We start from the raw sequence: 27,601 nt of genomic DNA on the forward strand, positions 1-27,601 counted from the left end.
GAATCACAGTTTGGACTTGACGAACTGGATGGAAATGTGTAATTGCAGCCGCCCTCTCCCAACATCAGGAAAGTAAGCAAAGCCTCAGCTTCCTCCTATTCTCTCACTGTTTGCTTATTGGATTGTACTCCATCCTGTGGTTCTTGTGCGTGTGTGTGTGCGTGTGTGTGTGTGTGTGTAGGTAGTCCTCTTGGTCCCCACAGTCAGACAGTTAGGCATGAACACAGCGACAGCATGCTACACCAGAGGAGCTTCAGAGAGGCTGCCGGCCGGCGCACCTCAGGGTGAGCCCACTGATCTGTTTCTCCATTCAGTCACATCAGCTCTAACGTGTGTTTCCATCACCTGCTTTTAGCATTTTACAATGAAACGATCTTTTTGGCACATTTCTGTATAGTTCACATAGAGAAGGGACTATAACTGAGTCATTCGTAGAAACTAGTGCCTTTGGGCGTGTTTCTCATTATTAGACTCGTGTATCTGAAAGGTTACAGATACTATTAGAAAACATCCTAGTGTGTAATTATTAAAGCAAGGAAAAATAATAATCTGTTATTGGACATATTCATAACTATTTAAGATCATGTTGTTTCAAGTTTATTAAAATATCCATACTCAGATCTCAAATATCAAGTGTCCTGTACTCTACTATGCTTACCATGTTTACCAAGGCAACTACAAATAACAAGTCATTTCACTGAGGTCCCAGATCACATCCATCCTATTTTTCAGAAAAAAGAAAATCAATGTCAACTTTAATATTTAAATTTATCTGCCTGTTGAATTTGAGACTGCAGTCAAGAGACGGCTGAATGCTGAAGCCAGCTGACTGCCACTAGAGGTCACTGTGCCTTCAGTTAAACCACACCTGCAGCATAGTAAACTGATCAGAGGTTTCAGGACATTGAGTTTGGTACATGGAGATTTGTGTGGCTCTGATCAATTTGATGACCCTCATTGTGTCTGCAGGTCATACACACTGTGCAGTAAGGTGTCATGAATTCCACTCTGAGGTACAAACCCAAGGTTTTGTAATTATACACTCAGAATGTGTCACATCTCCCTAAATTCATTTAAAAGTCTATGCTATGTGAGGTCGCCACACCAAGACTTACAATAAAGATAATGGTGTAAGGTGTATGTTTTTCTGCCTTAAAGCAAAGCGAGAGAGAGTCAATCAACAGATTGAAGTCACTGCATTCATGGTTAATGGTGGTTCCACGTAAGATGTTGAACATTTTCATCTTTCAGCTTTCTGTTTTGGCTCACTTTCACTGCTCTCATGAACCTTGTTTTCAGCAGCAAGTAGTTTTAGTTACCAAACAAGTCGTCATGTGAACTGTTTTTGGAACAGTCATGCATGCTTACATGCTTTATCGCGTGTGTTTGTGTGTGTGTGTGTGTGTGGCCCTCAGTCTCTCATCTCCTCCTTTTCACGCTCCCTTTTCTCTCCCTCACCGAACACTGTCTCTCCCTCGGATCCCACAGACAATCATCATCACACACTGATTATTAGCGTGAGCTGCGAGGGGCAGTGTGGTTGTTATGGCCGTCCCTCAGTGTGCAGTATGGGAGGCGTCCTGAGGGCTGCTCCGTCCCTGATAGACACAATATCACATGCTGGCTCAGCCCAGAGGACACTTCTTAACATGCCATGGGATTAAGCTACAAAATGAACACCTGCAGCCAGGAAACTTTGTGACTTCAGCAGCATTCGAAGGTAAGTTTAGACAGTTCGACAGACTGAGAAAGGCAGAAAAACATTTGGTGGAGTCCCCTGATTGCATGTTGGTGTTCAGGAAGGTGTTTGATTACACTTGCCAAACGTTTGGGGGCTTCAAAAGGACTGAATATGATAGAGGTGCAACCTTGATGTGAGAGGAGTTCAACACTAGGTGAAGCTCTGCTGTGTAGTGGCTGTCTTTGTCAATCACTGAGATGAGAATCAAATCTTACGTTAGCTGTAATTTCTGACATCTGATAACTTTGCTGTTGTTATGGTGGTTGAAGGGCTCACTGCCGTGATGTTTCTGTGCAGCCTGTTGCACAGGGAGCCACGTCTTAAGACTGGAAGCTTAAAACAAAACATGTGAAAGCTCTCAGTTACAGGCTGGTTTCTATCTATTTATATGGAATGTGTTGCTTGTAGTGACAAAAAGTACAGAGAGTTATCTCTGTAGTTCCCTGTTTTAGCATCTTTCAGCTCATTGTTTTGGTTTCATGGACCATGACTTTACTGCTTTGTTTCACTCTCACTGCTTTTTTCAGCTTTGTGTTCGGCCTTCTGTTCATGCTCAGCACCGAACCACCCAAAGACACACTTACAGGCTCACTGGTGATTTTAGCAGATAGCAGCTAAAGCACCAGATATTTGCCCCAAGAGTTGGTGGAAAGCTAAACACAGTAAAAACATGACCCAAGTGAGTGCTAATGTTGCTCTGTGTCAGCTGAAGGTACAGTATCAGGTCTGATTTTGTGTAAATGTACATCTCCTTCGCTTGTCACGCCCCTCCTCTTCTCATCACTATTTCCACAAATGTGTGTGTGTGTGTGTGTGTGTGTGTGTGTGTGTTAGGTGCACAGTGCTACCTATTGGATGGGAAGCAGAGTGGAGAAAGCAACTAAAAGGAAATTTAATCAGATATTGCCAGTCACAGACAACACTGACTTTGTGTCTAATGGCCACACTGACAAACTCAATGTGAAACGCAAACTGTATTAAGACATGTTACTTTCAGTATGACGTCTAAAGGAGGACAGAAAAACAGAGGAAGAAGAATTAAAAACATTAAATATGATTTGTCATGATATTACTGGACCAGTCTCAACATGCTTTCTCCAAATTTGAATTCAGTTCCCATCTATCTGCCGCCAAGCTACTGTAAACTGTAGTTCAGCTGATAATTTAATTACATGTACTAAAGTGACTTCCCAGCAGCGTGGATCATTCCGTTAACGGTGCCTCACTGTGGGGAGTCATGAAGTCTGCTCTGAACCATTAACAGCAGCTGTCTCCACCCCTCTTCCATTAGCACTCATTATAACACTCCCAACAAAATATGTCTGAGACAAGCCAACACCAGTCCTCTCCTGCAGGTCACACCGCATTTCCAACCCCGCGTAAGCTTCTCATTCTGGCTTTACAAAAAGACGCCTGTGCCAGTGAGCCAGCGTCACGTGTCGTCATAATCTTACCTGCTACAATAGAGATGCTGTTCAGGTGAAGTAAAATACCTACTGTCTGTCATTTGGGAGGTCACCAGTTTGATTCAGATGGCTAGAAATGACATTTTTGCTTAATATGAATAACGTATAAATGAGTATATTTGCAATTAATCAAATTTCCACAAACAACCTGGGAGTTATTGGGGCCCCTGAGGGTCTGGGCCCCCTGGGCAGATATTCAATACTGCACGACACCACACAGGTGTGTTCTGTTTGTATCCTAAGAGGACTTTAGAGGTGGCACGATGATATATAGAGTCCATGGAAAGATGCTGCAGATGTGGATTTGCTCTATGTGTGTGGCTAAAAAATTAGCTCAAGTTACTGTTGATATAACAACTACAGCTATCTACAGCGACAAAGACACTCCAATAAAAACCCTCCAGACTGAGATCTGAGAATTGAAATAATAAAAAAATGAAGTCTGACTTTTTGTTTAGTCTTAACTCACTGTAACAGCAGTTCAAGCCCAAACTGAAGTAAGTGTTGAGGGGTGAAGACAGCAGCAGCCTTCAGCATTGAGTTTACAGTAAGTTCATTTCACTGCAGCTTTGTTTTAGAAGCTGCGCTTTAACGCTTTGATTTGAAACGAGGCTGAACAGCTGCGTCAGACTCTCGCTGTCTGTTCTGCAGTCGGTCAGGTGGCAACAGGCAACTGCAGGCGACACACACTGAGACACATGCCATCCAAATAGCCTTCCAAAAACAGAGCCATGACATCACTGCTGAGATACACCGTGTGTGTGTGTGTGTGTGTGTGTGTGTGTGTGTGTGGGAGTCCCACCCTGCCACAGAGAATGGCAGCACCTGTGCCGTCACCATGCCACCTGACGGTCCCACCTTCCAGGAAAGCCATGAGGTTTATGTGCCAAAGTGAGACAAGTGGCTTCGCTTTTGAACTGCTTGACATGAAGCCAGCGTGTGTGTGTGTGTGTGTGTGTGTGTGTGTGTGTGTGTGAATGTTTGTGGTGGGGTGGTATGTGTCTAAGGATGCAGCAGGGGACAGCTTGCACTATGTGGACATGTGTGAGTGTATACGGTGAAGGGTGTTTGACCACATCACAAACATTCCTCAACAGTACGAGACACGCTGCCCATGACCTTTTTAACAGTTGTGAGAAAGGCGACTGAATAGTTCTGTGTATGTGTGTCCACACAGTACAACAACACATCTATGAACATGACTTCTCTTGAACATGACACCACTCATGATAAGGCAAAGCTTGTGTCCATGTGTATTGACATGAAATTATTACCTTTCTTTCTCATCCTTTTTCCATTCTTGTGCAACTTACATCACCTTAAGTGCCTCTCTTGTTATCCAGTATGACAAATCTTTCGGCACCAGACACTGAAAACGTTACGCTCACATACAGACAAAGCTATTATTTCAGATATCTGTCATCCCTTTAAAGGTCAAAGGCAGTTCGTCTCAGACTGCCGCGACAACAGGAGTGCGGTGCCAGAAATTAGATAACGGCTTGCAATGCGATCCGGATTCTGGTCCGTCCGCTGAAAAAAGTGGCTGAAGGCTACGATGACACCGACTGAAACTCCTCTCCTCTCCTCGCTGTCCCTGGTGACTACATCCACATTCTGCACATCACGTTTTATCCAGGAGCAATGGTCAGTGCCAGAGCAGGAAATAGTGTGTCCTTTTTGGAGCAAAGGGCGGTGTGGAGGTCATGCTGGGGGGTGGGTGTCAGGCAAACCAGACTTTGGTTTCCCTAACCTTAAAGGAATAGTTTGACAGTTTGGGATATATGCTTATTCACTTTTCTTTTGCTGAGATTAATGCCACTGTCATGTCTGTGCATTGAGAGAGCCAGCAGGTGATTAGCTTAGCATAAAGCAGGGTGAAAAAGCTAGCTTGGCTTTGTCCCATGGTAAAAACAAATCTGCATCCAAATATCTGTGTCTGTGAGGCGATTTAGAGCTTTAAAATCTCCTAATTGTTTGTCTTTGGAGTGAGAGGACAGTGCTAACTCAAGTACATCTCCATAGTGCATACTAGCACATGGTTTGCCTAATGCTAGACCAGAAACTAGGCCCACTGTAATATCTGTGTACTAAAAAAAATAAATATCTTCTTCAAATGGCATGAAGGTGCGCTGATTGATTATTTAAAAAGCATTGTTCATCACCCTGCCTGCCATCACTTTGCCAAGCTTTATTTAGCAGCCACTGTTCGGCCAGCGTTAGCGAGGACAGACGTGTTCGATACAGGATGGAGAGGATTCCAGAAGGTGGTGTTGTGCCTCATCAGTGTTTTCACGTTCATGTCTCTCTCCTCTCCGTCCACCCTAATCCACATCCACCCAGTCCAACCACCTCCCACATCCACCCTGACAGATGCTGATGAGGCTGACGTAAACCACACTGGTGTGGAGAGCTGACACCTCAGCCAAGCCCTCTTTCACCTCGTGGGTTATTATTTGGAGAATGGCTCCAGACGATGGACCGGTGGACATTATTGACCGGTCCCTGTTTTTTCTCACTTTTCATTGGTTTGCTTTGGTTCTCGACATTTTTGAAACTTTTGAATCAGGTTAAGGCTTTAAGTCTCTACAGTCCTCTCTGTCTGCTGAGCCTGCTCTCAGGCAGCAGTCACAGCTATATATGCATTAAATGAAAGCAACAGTTTGGATAAAGATAAACACAAGCCCATTGGGTGGAGGCGTTGTAAAGTGCAAGGTGCCATGTTAGGGGACAACTGCTCCGACAGTCTGACCGTTGACTTTTGTCCGACACCACCGCCAGAAATCAGGTGAGCTCCGTTTCATCATCACTACAGGACTTACAAAGACGTCACCTGAAGTAAGAGTATTTGTTGTCATGTCCAGTCCTCACATTACTGGGTTGAGCCTAAACTGATGCTGCTCTTCGGCAGCTTGCTGATATTCATTTGTTAGCTCAGAAAACTGGGTAATAGCTGTTCCTCTATGCAGCACACTACATACGACATGCACAACTGTTAGCATTCAGTTCAGTGGGATCTAACTGTGTTGCTACTCATTTTTTGATATTGCCATGAGGTCAGTTGACAAATGAGCCAAGCAAACCAACATCTGAGCTTGGCTGGACAAGTTCTAGAAAATACTTGACTGTGATTTTTCTGACTGGTGCAATCACCATTTATATTGTGATCACTTCCATGTAATCATCTACTATTAAACAACATTTAATTGTAGCAAACTTAATCCCTAACTTACCTGGTTTTTACATTATTTAATCAGATAAAGCTGTTGCTTTTCGCTATTTGATGCTAGTGACATGCTCGACATTAATGAATAATATTTAAATTTATTAATGACATGCAGGAGCGATCTACAGCTGCATAGCTGACCAGGTAATAATAACAAAATGCAGCTAAGTCAGGTCTGACAATGTTTTCATTTTGGAATGAAGGCACCTAATGTCAACAGCTTTGCACTGTAGCTTCTGGTGCTAACTTTAACTTTGTTAACTTGGACTGCACAGACAAGATGAGCTACTTCACGCCCCTGGGTGTCTCAGTTTAGAGCTTTTAAGGTGGTTTATAACGATGATTCAGTCATCTCTGTTCACCTGCTGTCCTTCTAGGCTCCACAGTTACCGCGTTAGCAGTTAGCTAGTTGCTTGAAATTGATCAACTATATATATATATACACACACACACACACACATATATATATATATATATTTATATACATATATACTTTCTGAACAGGCGTAATGTAGCTCATTATTTTCACAACATTCAAATGATGACAGAGTGTAACAAAATCATCTTTAGTCAAGTGAGCAATCACTGTTATTACAGCTGTGAAAGAAACGGTTGCAAGTATCGTCATTTCGATATAAAAATGATCATTCAGCCTAAGTCTGAGTGAAAAACTGCGCTTTTGTTCAATCTCAAAATGTTGAAAAGTATGTTATAAAAATTAAATTATGAAGCAAAAGCATATATTTTTCCCCATCTTGTCACTCATCTTTTGACCCCTCAGATTTCTCCTGTGACCCCTTCAGGGGCCTCAGGTTTAGATTTTCACTACCTGTGTTGATGTTTCCCACCACAACGTTCTTATCACTAGTGCAGATTTCAAAGATCTCAGTTGTCACTGAGCTGCAGCTGAGAGCTGTCCGGTGCTAAAAGGCCTGGCTGAAACACACATATACACAGAATAAGCAAATATTGACTGAGCCACCCATCAGGTGGTCCATCATTCATGGCCGTGTTACTTGTGTCTGTGTGTGTCGTGAAGCGTGCCTCAGTCAATATTTAGCCCCGTCATGTTGACTGCTCCTGCTTTAGGAGCCAGTTGCCAACAGCCCCCTGATGTTTTGGTCCTCTGGTTGCTCCCCACCTGACCTGTTTCTTATTAATGTGAAAATATTACCTCATCGAGACAGTCAATTTAAAGAGGAAACATGTGATAATCATCTTGGTGTTGGAGTCCTTCAGACGGTTTAGTGAATGACTTCAAACAGGCTTTTACAGTAAATGCCTGTTTGATGATGGCACACATGCAATAGACACCAAAGAAATAAAAATGAACTGTCAAAAAATAACTTTACACTGAAGGTTTGTGTTTGCCAGGCAGTTAGACACTAAGAAAAGATCTTTAACTTTTTCTTTGTGCATTATTTTAGCAGTGACCAGCATCTCCACCTCACAGGGAAGATGCTCTTAAAACAAGATAGAGCAGTGTGTATGCCTCCATGCTTTTAGTTCATCATGTTTAGGTTACAGACAGTGGGGGAAATAACAAAGTACATTTACTCAAGTACATAATACACTTATGATGTACTGCATTTATACTTATATATTATATATTTCCATTTTGTGCTGTTTTATACTTCTTCTTCACTACACAACAGATGAAAATATTTACTCCACTGCATTTATTTGATATAGTATAGTTACACATGAAGATTTTACATTTAAAAACCATTTGCTTGTGAAATATAATGTATTTTTAAATCTTAAACCAGTAGTTCTCAAGCCTTTTCGGCTCCCTACCCCCTACAAAAACACTGTGTCTGTGGGACCTTTGTCACATTTCAGATGAGTTCCACCGACAAGACATTTCTCCTCTAGACTTCTCACAAGGTTTCTTTTACTCAATGTTGAGAAAACCAATACAATACCAATACAATACTTTTACTTTAAGTTTTAATAAAATGAGTACAGATTTGTGTTGACTCTGCCAGAATAATCAGCAGCACCATCATGGACTCTAAGTGATCAAATGCTCTGGACATGTGCAGCTGAGTACAGGCTTAACTGGTGTCACGGCTCCCAGCATTCCTGCATGTACTGTACATGCAGCTGCTGCTCAACTCGAAGGACTTCAACAAAGGCCTGTTAGCATCCCTGTTGCAGATTTGAAGGAAATAGTAACTGAGCAGTTAAGAAACAATCACAAGCTCCTGTTAACTGCTTAATAGTGTAAACACTCACAACGCTTTCTAACCCAGTAACATAAGATTAAAACCTCCAAATTCTCCTCAACACCACAGCCTTCAGCTGGCAGAGCAGCCTCATACTTGATCACCTTTATTTTGTTGCCTATGATGTCCAATTATTTCGCTCCACTCAGATAGATTACATTCAGCAGCTCAGAGAGACTTAATGGTTTAAAGCTGCACTAATCAATATTTTCACACTAGTAATGGATCAAAAGACAGCGAGTAATGGGGATGGGGTCACTCATCGTTTGAACCACCACAGAATTTCCACCTGGCTCAACAGTTCCTTTCAGCTCTATGGAGATTTTAAGTGTCTTTCAGTTTGTTTCAGTTTCACAGCCCACAAATGTTCACTACATCTCCAGCACCTCACCTGACTTACATTTGTGTCATGATCCGTGTTTGCCACGTCTGATTTATGTTGAAGATTCTCCTTTTGTGTTATCATAGCATGTTTTCGTCACATCCTGTTTTATTTTGAAGGTCCATGTTGCTTCTTTTGCTTTACTTCCTGTGTTTTCCCGCCTTTGTGATTGTCTGATTTGTTTCACCTGTGTGTCATTAGTTGTCCTCCCTTGTGTATTTAAGTCGGTGTCTTCCCCTTAGTCTTTGTCAGGTTGTTGTCTGTGAAATCTTGTCATAGTCGCATGCCACTATAAGTGTGTTTCTAGTGTTGTCTTTGTCTTTAGCCCTGTGATTGTTTTCCTTAGCTCCCTGAGTTTTGAATTTTGATTTCCTTCAGTTAAATAAACTTGATGATTTGAACCAGCTGCATTTGGGTTTAACATTAGTTCCTCTGAAACCCCACTTTCCTGACAATTTGCCATGTCACCAGCAACACAGCTCCAAGTGAATACTAATGCCATCACTGCTGCATGTGTCAATAAGCAGCTGTTTGCTTATTAACAGGTTTGCCATATCAACTTTACAAGGTGACACTATGCTAACATTGTCTTTACAGCTTGTTGTGCTGGTCCCAAGCAGCCTAAAACACTCAGTTAATGAAGGTTTAAGTCTGTAAATGACTCACGTCATTAATTCTCCAAACAGCTGAACCTGGCGGGAGGGCAAAGGGTATATGGAGATTTTAAATTGAGCATTTTGTCCACAGCTTGAACTTTTTATTTCATGTTTATTTTTTGACTGAATGATTACTCAGCTTCGACTCATTTTAACATCTGTAACATACTTAAAGGATAAATTTCGTTTTTTTACAACCTGGACTTTATTTGTAGCATTAAATACGACCATTTACTCACCCAGACAACTTAGGTGGCTTTTGGAGTCGTTGTGAAGAAATTAGCCCCAGAGGAGCGGCGTGTATATCCGTATAATGTGAGTACTCGAGGCATCCATGCGCAGCCTCTATAAACGCATAATCTGCGGAAACTCGTTCATATTCCAATATTTTGTTCTGATATGCTGGTGCTATTCCCCTCTGAGCCTGTGGTGGCATGTTATCAACATCCGGCGTCTCGAGACAACTACCTCTGACGTGGATGATGTCATTACCGAACGCCGGGTGCTGCGAGCAGCCAGCCACAACACGGCTAACTCTGCGGCTCTCGGCTAAGAATACACAATTACGAACCATAGCTGTGCCAAACTACAGCTAAACTGGCTGACCGCCGGCTCAGAGGGGAATAGCACCAGCATATCATAACAAAATATTGGAATATGAACGAGTTTCGCCGCAGATTATGCGTGTTATAGAGGCTGCGCATGGATGCCCCGAGTACTCGCATTATACGGATATACGCGCCGCTCCTCTGGGGCTAATTTCTTCAAAACGACTCCACATGCCACCAAACCACTTATATTTTTTCATGCATTTACGTTCATTGACACAATGCAGCTCCATCCATCTGCATCCGTCGTCATTTTGACTTAAAGTATTACAAGTATACATGTACTATTATATATTATTACTATTGCATTAATATATAAGCAGGAGCTGATATTTTGACTTTTATATAGGACTGCAACAAATGAAGCTCAAATTTCATGTACTTTGACGTTTGGCAGTTTTGCAATGCAATTTTTAAAAGTTCTTCATATGTTACGCATGTATGTATGTTTTGGGGTTTTTTTTTTTTTTTGCTTATTTCTTTTTTACAGGCAAACAAGCATTAACATGTAACACTTATAAAACACAACGCTGGAGTTAGTATCATATAATGCTTGTTTTTCAGTCTGGTTCCAGTGATAGTGCTGTCTGACCTTCATGATGTCAGCTTTTATGAGAGAGCGTGGTTTCTATTTGTGCAGGAGGTCTTAAACTGTAAAGGAATGACAGTTATGTGTCAAAGACAGTGTGTCCACATAGCATCTCGTGCGTGTGCCGCTGGAGTTTTTCCATCAGTTTACAAAGATAACTCTCTTTAGACAGAAATAACACTCAAAGATGCACATGTAGACCAGTATGCAGTCAGTCAACACACTCATCACATATAGATCAAACCAACATGCACACACACACACACACACACACACTGTCAGCCCCACACTTATTTTAGGTTACATGTTTGTCCAAACTAACAGGCAGACATGCAGGCTGACTGATATACTGTCACACTGATGTGTTTATGTACAGATATTTCATACAGCTAAAGGCTGCTCTGGATTATGTAGTTAAATAAGTGTCCAAGACTAAGAATCTGAAAAAGCATGCAACTTCAGATATTTCAGAGTTTTCTATTTCTAATTTTCCGTAGTTGGTGCTAAAGGCGTTTTTCGGTTACACCCAAAAATATCGAGGTTAGATACGTAGCCCTATAAGTGAGAGGAGAGGCTAAATATTGTAAAGACCAGTCCCAGTCTGAACTCCAGACTAGCAACAAATCACCTATGGTGGCCAGACTGACCTTCCTCATTTAAAGTAGCTTTAGGATCATGCAAACTGTGAAAGGAAGGAACCTATGTATGAGTTGTGGTGGTATCACACCTCCATAATGTTGGGAGAACTGCGAAAAACACATGGAAAATAAGAATTAAAATTCAATGAACATTTAAAAAAAAACTCAAGGCAGAAGAGGCAGACATATCCTGACTTTTAGTTGCTAGAATAAAGTACCACAAACAATGCTTCCTACATTTCCCATAATGCAGTTCATATTCTTTAATAAGAGTTTTCCTACCTGGTAAATGACTACATTCTTCAAACTCCATGTGCCCAGTTTGTAATGCAAGCTGTCTGTTAAATATATGCCGCCTCCAATCCTAATCCAAGATTGACCCTGATGACATCATTTGGGTAGTTTTCTCAGACATTAGAAAGCTCCCTCTAGAGCCAGAGATGAGCAGCTACACGTGAAAAAGAAGTTGTGTATCTGCCCTGTGAGTCGCACTGCTTCCAAACTGAATGGGTTCTCCCTTGGCTCATGCTTCACCGCTCCACCAGGTTTCATGAAAATTGAGCCAGTGGTTTTATGTAATCCTGCTGACAAACAGACAAACTGAACCAAAAACAAAGCCTCCTTGGTGACAGTAACCATTTTCACAGGCTGAGTAGTTCTCCTCATTATGTGGGAGCAGAACTTCATATATAAACTTTGTTGGGTTCTCCTTCTATTTTCTCCACAGGGCAGGTAGAGAGGGGGGAGGGGGGGACCATAATAAAGACAGGTGTGTGTTTATGGTCGTCCCTGATGAGTTTATGGTTGCTCTTAAACAGAACATGTTCCCAGAAGATATATTGTACATGGTATGAAAGTCACATTATGGAAATCATGATCAGAGTTATGGCCATAATTTCTTTGTCCCTTACATATTAGGCTTTTAAATCCCAGTTAAAACAAATAAACAGAACAGATTCAGGATAATATGGTTTGAAGTGAAACATAAGGCTCGGCTTTACCCACCACACTGCCATTTTGTTAGTTGATTTGGGATCAGTCATTAGACACATTACACACAATCAAAGAAAATACAAGTAAATGTATAAACAGACTAAACAAATGCACAAGATAGTGAAAACATCACATGCAGCTACAGTACACACACACACACACACACACACACACACACTGTACAATACTGTACCCCCTCAGAGTGAGTCGGAGACTCTTATTGATGACTGATGAAAGGGACCTGTTAAGCCTGGGTCGTAAATAATTGTGAGGCATGCTGGGTCAGCCCACTGATGACATATGAACATGCATCACGGCAACCAGCTGGGGTTGTTTTTGCCTCTTTGATGTTATCTATGCTCTGTTCACTCTAATACAAGAGATTTGGTATTATTGTGTTCAACATACACTTTAAAGAGGTCCAGCCACATATATTTTAATCAGCGTTAACTGAGCATGTTTTGTAGAATTATATGATCTTTGTAAAGGTGGAGAATACAAGTCAAAACATAAATTCGTGGCTTCACTTTATCTTCACAGTATACAGCAGACAGTGTGTCTGATGTTAAAGCTGATCATGTTCTACTTGATGTAGTTTTTTTTAATCTAGTCTGTTCATCAGACCTGGCTGATAATTTAAAACAGAGCTAATGAACAACTGAACTACACATTTACATTGTAGTTTTTCTGTATACTGAGCCATAGCCCTTAGTATTTCTGACTGACCTTTACTGGCCCATCAGGACAACAGAAGTCAGGTCCTGTAGCATCTGTAGGCTTTTTGAATATGTGTCTCATATATTTTGCAGGTGGGTCATCCCCTCTGTTAGCAACGGTGGACTACAAATCCCTCATTCCTCACATACCATGTTCCTGTGGGCAGGAAGTAAAGCAACAGAAGGGAGAGGCGACCGCAGGTATGGAATACTGCCTACTGCCTCGCCCGGTTTGTTTCAGCGTTAATACAAAATATGTTGCTATATGTTAAGGCTGCTTTTTTTTTTTAAGACATTTAAGTGTGCTGGAAATTGCATGTCCAAATGTGTAAAGCAGGTTGAAATGTCTTAAACTGTTGCTTGTTTGAAAGTGAGAAGTTGAATGGAAGTTGCAGTTGAACATAATTAGTAGCAGTCGAAGCACCACAGACAGTGAAAGGTCTACTGTAAAAAGTTGACGGCATGTACAGGAAGTAGTGACAACAGCTGAAATGTCATTTGGACTATCTGAGTTGCCTTTTGAAAGGCAAACATTATGCCATTTTAATGACTTTACCAAAATAACAGAGGTTTTCTGTGGAAAAACAATATCAGACACAGATTATCATTCAGTGGAGTATTTTAGTTTACATCTTTAAACAAGTGTGGAGGTAATCTGATGTGTAGATGCTGAAAGCAGGGTGGGAGATGAACAGACTTAAATTATCATTTTAAGTGTGGTGCTGAAAGCAGTTGAAGATGAATTGAAGTGCCAGAGATGGCTGAAGTGCGTGTACTTTAAATAGTTGAGGTGTGAGTCGGTATGTGAGCAGTGACAACAGTTGAAATGTCAGTTGGAGCGTTTGATGCGTCAGTTGAAGGGTAAAAATGAGTTGAAAGGTCAGCTGATATGCAGAGGCTGAACGCTGTTAAACTGTCAGTTGACGGGTAAGAGATGAGATGAGCGCACTTTATTATCAGTGCAAGTGTAGTGACTAAAGCAGCTGAAGATAAGGTTGAAGAGCCAGAGATAGTTGAAGCGTCTACACTGTAAATAGTGAAAGTGTCCACTTTCACTCAGTGATTTAATCTTCCTCTGGATGGATGGATGGATGATCAAATACAGCAGCATCAAGGTAAAATACAGAACATGTTTCAAAGTGTTGAGGTGCGTCTTTAATGTTGACCTTTTTCAGATCCATCTACCAGAAGATTCGAGAATATGAGGTCCTGGACCGGAGGAAGACAGTGACAGCTCTGAGGGCAGGCGAGGACAGAGCCATACTGCTGGGCCTCAGCATGGTCTTCCTCTCTGTCATGATGTACTTTGTCCTTGGAATCACCATACTGCGCTCTTACTCTGACAGGTAATCACAGGCCAAAGCTTGTGTTCACCTGTGTACAGCAAACCACTGTGCAACGGAAATAAGTGTTCTTTGTCTACAGCATATGGACGGACGAGGCCAGCTGCACTATCGTGAACGCCACCATCGTGTGGGATGTGAACTGCTCATACAGCTGCGGGGCAGAGTGCTGGAAAAGCTCCCGTTACCCCTGTCTCCAGGTCTACGTCAGCCTCAACTCCTCGGGGAAGGTGATCCGACTGTTGCACAATGAGGAAACGGAGGACAGCAATCCTGAGGTACTCCACGGCAGATCGTGCAGCTGTTCAGTTTTGGTCCTTCCCATCTAACTGGTGCATTTGGCTTTGGAGGATAAATATTTTATTCTATTTTTGTTTTGACAAATTCACAGAATCCAAATGCTATTTCATGCCATTTTACTTATACTATATATGGAAATGCCCATATACTGCCCATATTTTCAGCTGCACCCATGCAGCTAAAAATCCTGACAGATGCATTTGTTGTATTATCTAGTACCTATTATTTTAGATATTAAAGGCAGCATTATATTTTTTCTGCGTGCAGTAAACCACAATGAACAGGCATCCATGTTTTATGTGTTTTATGTGGACTGACAAATGAATTTGCCATATGTACAGGAAAAGGATGAAGATGGATTGATTTCTAAGTATAAAGGATGAAACATCATCTGGGTTTAGAGTCAGATCAGTATATCAGGTTGTCAGTACAGTATATTGGGCTGATAATAGCTTGGATTTCGGCCAGTGATAGCATTGACCACATAGACATACAGAGCATAGAAACAGTCTGTCAGACCTGCAGTGAAATGACATTTTGGCTCAGTTATTTTAGGCACTGAATGTTACATCAAATCTTAAATATTTGAACTGAGTGACACATTTAAGTAAGACACTGCTGTGAAAAAAGGTCTTTTGGCATCTCCCTCACTGTCTTGGTTGGTGCTTTGTGGCACCTATTAGTGCTGGACAACTTATGCAATTATATGTGGGATGGCTTCTCATACTGCGACTCCCAGCTCTATGCAACTTTAAACTGAGCAGAGGTTCAGTCAGTCAGGGGAGAAGAAAGTCTATGGTATTTTTATGTAATGTTAAATTAAATGGGCAAAATACTGATGGATAGGTTAGCCTAATTAGACGGTGAATGGTCAAAACACTTCTGGAACCCTAATAATACCTGGACAACCTAAGACCAACCAGCTCGATACCATTAACACCATATCTCTGCTTTTCTTCCTTCCTTCAGTGCTTCTACATCCCAAAGTGCCGTAAGGACTACGCAGCCACACATGCAATAGTTCAGAACATATCTGAGCGTCTCAGGGCTCAGCACACAGTTCAGTGTTACGTGGACCCAAAAGACAGAATGGACAGTGCCATCCTGACACAGATCTATGGCCAGGTCGCCGTCTTCCACTCCCTTTTCTGGCCAACCTGCACCTTGATTGGAGGAACCATCATCATTGCCATGGTGAAGCTGACCCAGTACCTGTCCATCATGAGCGAGCGACTCAACCGCATCAAGAGGTGAAGGGTTGGAAGGGTAGAGGTTCAAAGGGAAGTTCCCTTGAAATGGACACGGGGACAGCTGAAGCGCCTTCATGGCGCTAAGCCTGCAAGGCAAAGACGAGGGACATGTAGCTGTCTGTGACAGCTGGAATGCTGGGATTCCAGGACACGTCTCAGTGACAATGCAAAAGCAGCTACAAAGACAAGCATCCTGATAAACTGCTGCTGGTTTCCAGCTCAGCACGTGTTAGGCCTGCTGGTGGGTGAAGCTCAGCAACAATCTTTGAATCCATCATTTTCTTTATTTTTGTTGGCCCGTCAGCATTTACAAATGCTTTATAATTTGCATCAATGTAAAATTATGTTTTAGAGCACATTTTCTGCTTTCTATACATTTGCAAAGCTAGTTGTTAAAGGAATTGTTCAACACTTTAGGAAATACAATCATCTCCTTTCTTAGAGTTAGATACGAAGATCAACACCACTCTTATAAGTGACAGTTGTATCAATCTTCTCTTGTAACTCATGACAAGAAAGCAAATAAGTGTATTTCTTAAATGTCAAATTATTCCTTTTTTTTTTAAACTTCTGCTTGGTACCAAAGAGTGCATTTGGGGCTATCTGACACCCTATATAACAAAGGCTGCTGATGCTTTACTGTACCAGTGTCTAAGGGTGAGAGACCTGGCTGTTTGGATCCTAAGTGGGGACGGATTACAAACCAAAGACCACTGCCCTGATAAAACTGACTCATCACATGTGGCTGAGTTTGGCAGGATTCCCAGCTGTGAAAAGGTTGAGTTCTGAAAGGCCAGTGCATGAAAGTGCATAAAGCGGATAGAATAAAAAAGACACCACGGTATGCTTACTTACCACACTCAGTTATTCCTTTCATTTCCCCTCATCACGCTGAAGCTGAAGACCAGAGGACTGTTTGTGGCGGCCTTTCAGATAATGTGCTGAGCAGATGGTGCATCATGCAGGGCAATTAAGGAAAGAGCCTCACAAAAGCAAAACCAGTAAAACTCATTTTCTACTACTGGGCTTAATCAGGCTGAGCAGTGCTTACTCACAGCCTCACACATAACACCGACACTGCCTCCGATCGATTTTAAATTTTCTGTTCAATACTGTTTTGTTACATGAATGATTGATTGATACTATCAAATAAACACAATGTGCCTGTTACCTCTTGATTATGATGTTTGGCCCCTCAGTAGTTTTTATTATGCTCATTTTGACGGTGCCACAGTGTTTTGGATTATGTAAACATCATGATTAATGCTAAATCCTGCATAATTTCAGAGAAAAAAGTACTTTGGACAGACATGGAGATATACACAGTCAGACTGGCAAACTCTGACCCTTGTGTCGGGTGAAAGATTTATTTAAATTAAAGTTTGAGAGTTCAAACACGTTTGATTGATCAGCCTCACACTGTGATTTTGAATGACATCATGAAATCAAAAATCAAAAGGTGACTCTGTGCAGTCGTGATCTGCCGCTCGCGCTGATTCAAACTGTCTCACAAATCTGCCCATCAGGTCAGACCACATCTCTGTGCAGGTGTGTGTACTGTATGTTTTAACTTTTGCAAACCACCTGCACTGCTGTTTGTTTGTTAGTGTGGCTGCAATACTTAGATAAGATAATCAGGACTACTAATAATTAATTTGATAGTCACGTTATCAACGTGAGAGTCATAAAGAAGACCAGATTGCGTGAATGGAAAACAAAGCGACAACATTTCCTCAAACACAGCAGGACTGGGCCAGGTTGAACCAGCACAGTGAGTGTGTCTGCAGCTGGAGCCATGGCACCATGGATCATTCTGTTGTTCGGCCTGGGACTGGTGAGTGTTAGCCTTTGCATTCGCATTGTATCTCCAGTGCAAAACATTGCTTTAATGTGGAGTTCCCAAAATCATCCTTTAGTAAATCATATTATCAGTTTTTTCCATTGATTGATTAATGTGCTTCTATGTATTTACCAGGCAGCAGCTAAGCTCACGGGTGACACAGGTGAGTCAAATATTGTGTTGTTCTAGTTATTACTGTCAAAAGCAAACAGAAACTGAGAGAGAAGCTTTAAAATATCTTACACCACCCTACATTACTTCATCTTTAGACAGTGAATGCATGAGGCAGATCTCTTGTATTTTACAGGTGTTCTTAACAGCATCCCCACTGCACCCGCGATGCACTATTCATGTCCTTAAGCTGTACATCCAGAAAAGGTCTCACTCAGAACATCCTGCTTCCCACTTGATTGGCATTACGCATTCTTGCTATTGAAATCTCCGCATATACTATATCCAACAAAGATTACAGCCAAATATTCTGGGAGAGAGAACGAGGAGGCTGCCGCTGTCTGACTAACAAAAAGCATGTAATGAAATGAGGATTCAGTTCAATTCAGTTTTATATGTATAGCACCAAATCACAACAAAAGTTGTCTCAGGACACTTTGCATACATATACATAATGTACATACACCCGACAAGACAGACAGGTAGACAGCATTTCAAAATGAGGGGAGGAAGGTTTAGAGGTAGGAGGTAGGTGCGAGTAGGTGAGATAAGCTTATATAAAACATCTTCCAGAAATGCACCACCCCTGGGCAATTCCAGTACATGTGTGCTCATTAGGGCAGAGTTCGCAGTCTGAACAGGATATGAGCTTCATCAGATAGAGCTTCTTGGAAATGAGATACAGTCTATGCAGAAATTTGAAGTGTATGTTTGTGGTGGGGATTTTTGCACGTACCATCTAAACTGTCCCAGACTGTTAACCAGCAAATAATAAGTCATCTACATAACATAAAGAGCCCTTCCCCAAATGTGATGGACCACCAGAGGTTAGCAGTCAGTACAGAATGGAGTGAATGAGTTGTTAAAGTCACTCCCCATGTGACCCATAAGTTTGCTTTGCTAACCTGCGGCAAAGGTAAAAGAAAAACGAGCCTCTAGGGACGTTGTACATTATACTCACATACACAGAGCACATCATCCCATACGTCTGACAATGTACTGATACCTTTTGCAGACACTCCTATTGTTTAAGACTGACGTAATTAAATACAGGGCTATGAGCGTGCCATTTTAAACAGGTCTGAGTGTTATTTTCTACAAAGTGCTGATTGTACAAAGGACGTAATTGACAATAATAGGCTCAGACCTGAGACCTGAGCATTGGAATCAAGAGATGTTGACAGAGGACACAACATCATCAAATCAAATCATTTTTTTCAGCCACTATGGTTTCTAGTTTTTTGCAATGTGGTCAACTTTATATGTGATCGTTAACTACCCCACCAACATTTTGAAATTACTTTGTTTAATTTGTCCCATGAGCCATTTGGGGAGGAAGGGCATCATATTAGAAAAGAAGTTTACTCTGGGGAGAATATTACAGAGATTCGAGCTGACAGAGAGGGATGGATATCATCATCTAGATCCCTAAAAGATTTAACCACTGGAATATGAGGTAGGAGTAAAGATGGGTTTATGGACTGATTAGTGACTCAGTCTGGTTTAGGTAGGACAGTAAAGTGAAGCCATACTGACAGTGGAAAAAAGGTTAAAGAAAAAAAGCTAAATTTTGCATCCCATTAATCCACTTGTGTGTCACTGACTCCACATCTGCAGAAACTGATGCTGATGAAGGCCATGAGTGGGACATCTTCAACATCAATGAAGGTTGGTGGACTCATTATTTATGTTTGCTTTGCTGTGTAACACATCTCAAGACTTTTATCATTCAGTACACTTTTCCTTTGCAGCGGCTGGGCTGGACCTGCTGGAGGGAGATATCCAACAGGAGGAAGTAAGCCAGTGTGCACAGACACAAAGCCTCCAAAGATGAAAAACTGCTGCTACGTTCCCTAATTTACACATTCAGGCCTATTTGAGTGTTATATTTCTGCCTAAATTCAGGCCACGTGATGGGACATAAATTATATTTATTATGTATTATATAAGAGAATGCTTCCACTAGTAACCAAACCTACTAGTGATCAGATTAGAGACAGCCAATCAGAAATTACCTACTCCAGTTATGCAATGTGATTTGGTTATTATTGTGTCCATAGGTGGATAACAGACCTCTGTTCTCCACAAAAATCTAATTCATGTGCATGCACAAATCTGTTTCTTCACTCCCATCAGACATTCAGCAGAAACTCCATCATTGGAGATGAGTATCGCTGGCCAACAACCATTCCCTACTACCTAGAGGACAGTCTTGGTACGCTGCGTTATGGAAACTCACATTCACAGTACTTAACATGTTACTATAGACATGCATCAAACTCACGTTTCTTTCTCTATAATTGTGTAACATGCAGATATGAATGCAAAGGGGGTGATCCTGAAGGCATTTGAGCAGTACAGACTGAAGACCTGTATTGACTTCACACCATGGTCAGGAGAGGAGAACTACATCTCTGTGTTCAAGGGCAGCGGGTGAGCGGTTCACGTCACGTAAACTGTACTGCTGAACGGGACTAAACTACGTCAGTGCCTGTTACAAAACGGCTGGCACATGAATTCACAACATGTGCTCATGCTAACACCGTATCCTCAACAGATGTTTAAAGCGGCACGAATTCAGCGACAGAATCTTTTCACTTAGTGTTTTGGTTTTATGACCCACAACTTTACTGCTGGTTTAATCTCGCCACTTGTATCAACCTTTTTTCCAGCCACAAAACTGACCGTAGGCTACCTGCCCAGCACCAAAAGGCAGACAATAAGTTCATGAAAGTCCAGCACTAATTCCACTATGATATGCTGCTTTACTAGTTTATGTTTGTGCAGTTTTTAATAGTACGGCAGGCTGGCAGAGCTACAGGTGTATTTGTCATTCACTGAATGATGTCCTTCTTTCCGGAGCTCAAAGAGCATTCAGTGGCTTCCCCTCTCTGTAGATGCTACTCCTCTGTAGGCAACCAGCACGTGGGGAAGCAGCGGCTGTCCATTGGTAAAAACTGTGATCGTCTAGGTACTGTTGAGCACGAGTTCCTGCACGCTTTGGGCTTCTGGCACGAGCAGTCCAGAGCTGACCGTGACGATTACGTCAACATCATGTGGGATCGCATTGAGCCTGGTAACACCGGCCTGTAACACCTTAAATTACATGCATACGCAGAGAAACCCCATACAATAAATAACAAACTGTACACAAACTCTTACACATTTTTACACAAGCTGCAGTTGCAGTATTGTCGTTCCATCGATCAAATCAAAACAAAGGGCTGAATTTTTCCTGATATTCTTTATATGCCTTGCTCAGGTAAAGAGCACAACTTCAGATCATACGATGACACCGTGTCCAGCGCTCTAGGCGTCCCCTACGACTATGGCTCTGTAATGCACTACAGTAAGACGTCCTTCAACGTCGGCTCCGAGCCCACCATCGTCACCAAGATCCCTCACTTTATGGACGTGATCGGTCAGCGGATGGGGTTCAGCGCTGGTGACCTAACCAAGCTCAACCGTCTCTACGGCTGCAGTGAGTCACCTCAGCCTGTCGCGTTGTCCATCAAATGAGACACGTTGCCTTCAGGGCACAACACACTGATGTCCGTGATGTTTGTGAGGCGCAGAAGGAGGCCTCGGGCAACACCTTCCTCAGACAGTATATTGGAACTATATTACAACGCAGACATGTTTTTTTAGTTAGCGAACACTTTATTTGTGGCCTTTTTTCTTTATTAACTTTATTTAACGAGGACTTTAGGTTGTGTTAGCTTAATGTTGTTTCTCAGGTAATAAAAACTGCTGCCAAAGTGCTTCCATGCTAAACTAGCGAAACAAATACTTATGAATACAAAAACAGGTTTGGCATTAGCTAAAGGGCAAGACCTGCTATTAACCAATGCAGCAGAATCTGAACATTTAAGAAGCGGCATGAAATAAGGTCGACAGCAGTGCACACTGATTAGACCTGCATGATACCACAGTGTGACTCTGCCCTTAAAACAGCAAACAAACAATGAAGAAACATGAAGGAAAAAACGTTCTCTTCAAAGAAAACCAATGAAAAGATCAAACTGAGATGAGATTTGAAATTATGTAGACAAAGCATCCATGTCATATTATAATCAAACAGCATCACATATTGACTGTAAAAAGGATGAATAAGGATTATGGATCAGGAGGGATACTGACACTGAAAGATCTCTGACACAATTACCTATTTTGGAAAACAGCAGCTGTGATGTAAAGTGAAGGCATGTGATCTGTATCAAAATACGAATGATTTCTGTCCCATAATAACCAGAGTTACAGGAAGGGTCACAGTTTTTCTGGTACGAGCTGATGCTAATATATATTGACAGACTAAGGCAATAATCTATAATTTATAAGCCCACACTAAAAAGCCTCAGACAGCCCTGAATACCCAGGAGATAACACACATGCTTGGCCAATCACTTATTTATTGATTAGCCACAGCCTCATTTATCCAGAATGTTTTCAGGCTTCGGGCTGTGGTGGGTAGATTTAAGCAAAAGTGCAGTTAGTCCCATAAAAAAATACCATTTGACAAACCTATTCAGGTAAAAATATGAAAGTATTTGCTCAATAAAATACTGAAAGTTTAGTGTTTGCAGGTCAGAGATCCTCATAAGACATTTTATGCAAGTCCAAGTCAAGTTTCAAGTCTTTTTTTGGAATGATCTGCTGTGCATCTGCCAATGTGCAACATGGTTATTTCTTCACTTTGCTTTGCATGCTGATTATCTCTAATTTGTCTATGCATCTATGAACACGATCTTTACGGTGTAAAGCATTATTATGGCAATAGCACAGGAGCATCCCACTGTTAAATGAGGTAGGGTCAGCCTATATATAGATGATACATACATACGTACATTTCAGTAATATTCCAGGACTATGACCGGAATGGCAAAGAAAGTTCCAGTCAAACAAATCTGATTAAAAGTGTTGGTGTTTTAAATCTAATGTACTTGTGATGAAGCTGTGACATGTTGTGACATGCATGTTGTTTTCTCTCCACAGTCAAGTCTTCTACCTTTGTGGAAAGTTGTGACTTTGAGGAGGAGAACATTTGTGGGATGATTCAGGGTCCTGGCAACAGAAAGTGGGAACAGCGTAGTTCTGTGAGTGGAGGGCCTCAGACTGACTTCTCCAGCATGGGACAATGCAAAGGTGACTGTCACTCGTTTCAAATGCTGTTGTGCTGCTGAGCTTTGTTCAAAGTCCTGGACATTTAAACAATTTTGTCAAAATCTACTGCAAAGTCTATGTCACAAAATATTCAGAACTCAGTTTTACAACACTTAAGTTCCTCCTTTCTCCCTACGTTAGCCTCCTTCAGTAGATGCTTGGCCTCAGTGTTTAGTGTCTGAAGATATTTCGAAGCAAAGGTGCCTGGGGTGATTCATTCATAACATAATCTGCACAAAGTACAGGCTGGCAGTAAAAACACTTTGATTACGTGTGAGCTTTCAAGATAAATACCAATTTATTAGTGATTTACAGTTTAGTGAGAGGTTCTTTCATTCGTCCAATCAAGATAAGTCTTTGATTTACTGCTCATGCAAAGCCAAAAAGCTACTCGCCCCTGTTCTGGCTAATAAACTTTGATCCCCTCATCATCACCGTTCTGTCAAAGATATGGCAGTTATTTCTTAGGCTTCAACAAACTCCAGAGAAAAGGGAGCGTTAAGCATACTGAACTGACAGTTAGGCTCTTGAATACGGTACCAAAAAACCCGCCAATCTTATGTGTTTATGCCACAGATATTTTGCTGAGACCTTCACAGGTGATCACGCAGAACAAACATGCTTTTACCTTGTTTACTGTAATATGACAAACTTCTGATGCCGCTGCTGTCTCCCCCCGCCCTCAGGAAAAGGCTACTTCATGCACTTCAGCACAGCCTCTGCTGAACCTGGTGACCATGCAGTCCTGGAGAGTCAGTGGCTTTACCCCAAACCTGGAGCTCAGTGTCTGCAGTTCTTCCTCCATAACACCGCAGCAGCTGATGACGTGCTCAATATCTGGGTGCAAGAGTATGACGAGGCCAACCCCAGCAGTAAACTGAAGCTCTTCAAGAGTATTTCAGGTAAAGAATGACATATTATATATGGTATACGTGTAGTTACGATTAAAGCCTCTATGTATTAGATTTGGAAGTTCGTGACTCTCATGACTTTCACCATCAGAATAATTTAAAATAAACTGAAAGCAAATCAGTAACTCAAAGGTTTCACATACAACCTCAAACCTAGTTATGCATCTGCGATTAATGGTGGTGTCTGCACAGGAGGTGTCATGGGCTCCTGGGAGCTGCAGAACATCAATCTGCTTGTGTCACAGAAGGCCCGTGTGGTTTTTGAGGGTGTGAGGGGAAAGAGTCCATCCAAGGGAGGTTTCTCTCTGGATGATATTAACCTGTCATCCACAAAGTGCCCTCAGCATATCTGGCACATCCGCAACATCACCGGCCTGCTGGCCACCACGCCAGCAGGAAGGAAACTGTACAGCCCTCGCTTCCTCTCACCTGCAGGTTACTCCTTCCAGGTAAATACAGAGATGTTCATTTAGCAAGGCCTGTAGCACTAACTTCAAGTTCAACAATAAATATGCAAAGCTGAAACTCAAAAACAGTTTTGAAATAGGTGTTGTTGTTTTTTTTAACATGACGTGCTCCTTGTAAGGCATTATTCTAGTTAGCCAAACATGCTAACGATTGCAGCTTAAGTCATGGCAGACAAGCACAGTTTCATCCATTTCTTACACTTTTACTCGTGTGTTCTTGGTTTTGGAGAGTATTGCTCATGCTACATGTTCATGCACAGCAATTTGTCATGTGGAGAAATCCAGAGCTTCACACTCCTGATGTGCATAGTTAAGGTTGCTAATCTATAATTGGACATTAATGGCTCTGGGGGAGCGTTTAGCGAGTGGTCAGTTAACTTACATCATCACCACATGCTTGCAGAGTTCTGCAGCAGCAGGTTTTGAACAATCTAACCATTAAATGAGTTGGTGTGATTTAAAAGTAGCAAGTACTTTAATGTTACCTCATGCTGCTCTGTGATCTGTAGGTAGGTGTGTACCTAAACGGAAGAAGCGACCGTCCAGGGTACATGGCCGCCTACTTCCACCTGACCTCAGGCCCCAACGACCACACCCTCAAATGGCCGTGTCCATGGCAGCAGGGAACTATGGCGCTGATGGATCAGCAGTCTGACGTCAGGCAGCAAATGAATATGCACCGAATGGTCACCACCGACCCTGGCAAGATGTCCTCTGATGGTAAGAGGAGGGTGGATGTTGGATGTGGATAAGCTTGACTAGCCGCTCATCCAGTGAATGGATTTCACTGACAGTTCACCTGTTTGTTCCAGGCACTGAGTACTACTGGGACAACCCCAGTAAGGTGGGCTCTAAAGTGACTGTGTCCGATGGCAGCCACTACTATCGAGGACCAGGCACTGGAACAAGCAGCTTCATCACCCACAGCCGGCTAAAGAGCAGAAACTTCATCAAAGGAGATGATGCCTTCTTCCTCCTCAGTCTGGAAGGTTTGGAGTCATTCAGACACTACACGGGACCACGATGTCACCACTTTATATCTAAGATCATCCTGTCTCTGAAACATCGTGTTTGTTGTCTGCTCGTCCTCAGATATTTCTGATCTGCTGGAATCTCAGCCTCTTCCCCGCCCTGCCGTCCACGCTGATGCCAGACTGATGAAGGCTGCAGACGAAGGTGCTCCACGGGGAGCTGCTAATAGCCCCGCGGTGATCACAGCGGTGGCAGGGTGTGTGGCAGCCGTCATGTTGGCGGTTTCCATGCTGCTGTGGAGGATGAGGAGGAGACCGCAGGAAAGCGACGAGGCGGTGATCATACAGGACGTGCCTGGATTGACGGAGGTGAGCGTGAGTTAAACATTAGAGTCAGACCCACTTCACATCATTGCAGTTTGGGTTGGCAGTAATTTACTGTGCCTCATTTGAGCTACAGTAATTTTTCTAAAGCAAACTGTCATGTCATGTCAGTTAGTGTTAAAATATAACTAAATGTGTCATTACAGGAGCACCCGACCAAAGATTTACCATCTGCTTTCACCACTCCATGATCAAAAAACATCGGCACTCACCTCACCAGAAGAGAGTCCACATTATTAAATAGTGTCTGTTTAATCGGGTTGTACATGACTCATTTTCGTGTATGATCTGAATGTGAATAAAACCTCTGCCCAGCATGCATCTTCGAATCATTTTTTCAGAGAGAGTGAGTGACTTACAGTATTGGGGTTATTTTCAGGGGTCCTCAGTTATAGAGTTGTAAGATGCGAGGGTACTTAGCAGCCTGCAGATTTAGAATTGAATACTGAACGTCCCTCAGATGCCATAAGTGGCTTGTCACTGGCTTTACTGCTCAGCGGCAGCTCAATTTTAAGCTTTTTGGACGCGATCATCCTCAAGCCTCAAGAACTCAGTCTCAGACTGGGACAGCTTGAGACCCTTCTCTGTAAATGCAATAAGACATTCAATTAGGGCTGTAGCTACCATCAAAGACACAGAGGTCATGTCTTCCATGTTGTTTCTGGGAATATGGGTGTTTTAATCACCTTAAGAAGAGAAGAGACATTTTGCAATATTATACAAATTGCATGGTATGTTTTGAAGCCTGATTCTGATACTTTATATGTTCCTGGCAGTGTGGTGGTGCCTCTGAAACAGCAGATAAACAGTGATGTTGATCACAAAAGCATCAGATCAAAGAGGTCTCTTCACATCCAACACCAGAGCATGTTTCAACAATGACAGTTATTTCAATGAGAAAACAATGCAGACACTGCATGAGGGTCATTCATCTGCGAGATCTGCTGAGTGTAATAACAACAGTGGCCACAGAGGGGCACCACACTCAATAGTATTAGTGAGAGTGTATCTAGAAAGGGAATGGATATTGTGCCTGATCCTTGTATGAAGTTTAAAGTCCATGAGCATCATGGATCATTTGATTTTGTCTCCATAGCAGATTTGTTGTTGAATTTTATGTGGATGTTGATCTTAAATAAATGGCAGAAATGGCAAGAATAAAATAAGAAAAAAAAAAAAAAAATTAAGAACATGTGTCCTCTTACTAAGATATTATCTGTTTGACTATCGTGATAATTAAACTGGTCTTATCCATCTTTAAGATGTGTCCAAATATACCTCTTTAAATTGCCTAAAAAGATCTCTATGGTGCTGTCTGTCCATCAATACACTCATCAATCAGTCACTTATTGAGCCTAAAAAACATTAGACAATCATCAGTTCAAGTCAAGCATCATTTTTATTATGAGATACTCAAACACAACAGCATGAGTGCCATGATTCACTCTCAACTGGAAGGCTATAAAGCATGGACTAACTCACACAGGTTCATACATGTTGCATACAATGTCCTTCTCACATTGTGCTTTGTTTAAGAAGAACGTTTTAGAGAAGAAGTAACAAT

The 27,601-nt window shown here is 42.0% G+C and overlaps 2 protein-coding genes across 3 annotated transcripts; both read left to right on the forward strand.

The window, feature by feature from the left end:
• Positions 1–220: 220 nt before the first annotated feature.
• si:ch211-247n2.1 (calcium-activated potassium channel subunit beta-2) lies at positions 221–17,292 on the forward strand. Of its 2 annotated transcripts, XM_041935965.1 has the most exons (6): positions 221–284; positions 1,489–1,720; positions 13,334–13,441; positions 14,416–14,586; positions 14,666–14,861; positions 15,853–17,292. In XM_041935965.1, exons 3-6 carry the CDS (start codon positions 13,392–13,394, stop codon positions 16,135–16,137), a joined length of 702 nt encoding a protein of 233 aa, XP_041791899.1. In that variant the 5' UTR covers positions 221–284; positions 1,489–1,720; positions 13,334–13,391; the 3' UTR covers positions 16,138–17,292. The 2 variants fall into 2 exon arrangements, with proteins under 2 accessions (XP_041791899.1, XP_041791898.1); XM_041935964.1 differs by lacking the exons at positions 221–284; positions 1,489–1,720 and adding an exon at positions 5,893–5,992.
• A 636-nt stretch (positions 17,293–17,928) lies between these two features.
• Positions 17,929–26,228, forward strand: mep1ba (meprin A subunit beta a). Its single transcript, XM_041935928.1, has 15 exons — positions 17,929–17,967; positions 18,109–18,136; positions 19,762–19,812; positions 19,896–19,939; positions 20,281–20,359; positions 20,460–20,577; positions 21,042–21,220; positions 21,407–21,625; positions 23,137–23,286; positions 23,991–24,206; positions 24,408–24,664; positions 25,192–25,402; positions 25,495–25,671; positions 25,775–26,028; positions 26,184–26,228. The coding sequence occupies exons 1-15, from the start codon at positions 17,929–17,931 to the stop codon at positions 26,226–26,228; spliced, it is 2,067 nt and encodes a 688-aa protein (XP_041791862.1).
• The last annotated feature ends 1,373 nt before the right edge of the window (positions 26,229–27,601 follow it).

Source organism: Chelmon rostratus, chromosome 4 (genome assembly GCF_017976325.1).
Source record: "Chelmon rostratus isolate fCheRos1 chromosome 4, fCheRos1.pri, whole genome shotgun sequence".
In the NCBI taxonomy this organism is placed as follows: Eukaryota; Metazoa; Chordata; class Actinopteri; order Chaetodontiformes; family Chaetodontidae; genus Chelmon; species Chelmon rostratus.

Excerpts from the sequence above, each read along its gene's own strand:
- si:ch211-247n2.1 (XM_041935964.1), top strand. The coding sequence starts at position 5,925 with ATGTTAGGGGACAACTGCTCCGACAGTCTGACCGTTGACTTTTGTCCG. Across the intron at positions 13,442-14,415 it reads GAAGGGAGAGGCGACCGCAG|ATCCATCTACCAGAAGATTC; the intron begins GTATGGAATACT and ends GACCTTTTTCAG. Across the intron at positions 14,587-14,665 it reads CTGCGCTCTTACTCTGACAG|CATATGGACGGACGAGGCCA; the intron begins GTAATCACAGGC and ends CTTTGTCTACAG.
- mep1ba (XM_041935928.1), top strand. The coding sequence starts at position 17,929 with ATGGCACCATGGATCATTCTGTTGTTCGGCCTGGGACTG. Across the intron at positions 18,137-19,761 it reads TAAGCTCACGGGTGACACAG|AAACTGATGCTGATGAAGGC; the intron begins GTGAGTCAAATA and ends CCACATCTGCAG. Across the intron at positions 19,813-19,895 it reads CATCTTCAACATCAATGAAG|CGGCTGGGCTGGACCTGCTG; the intron begins GTTGGTGGACTC and ends TTTCCTTTGCAG.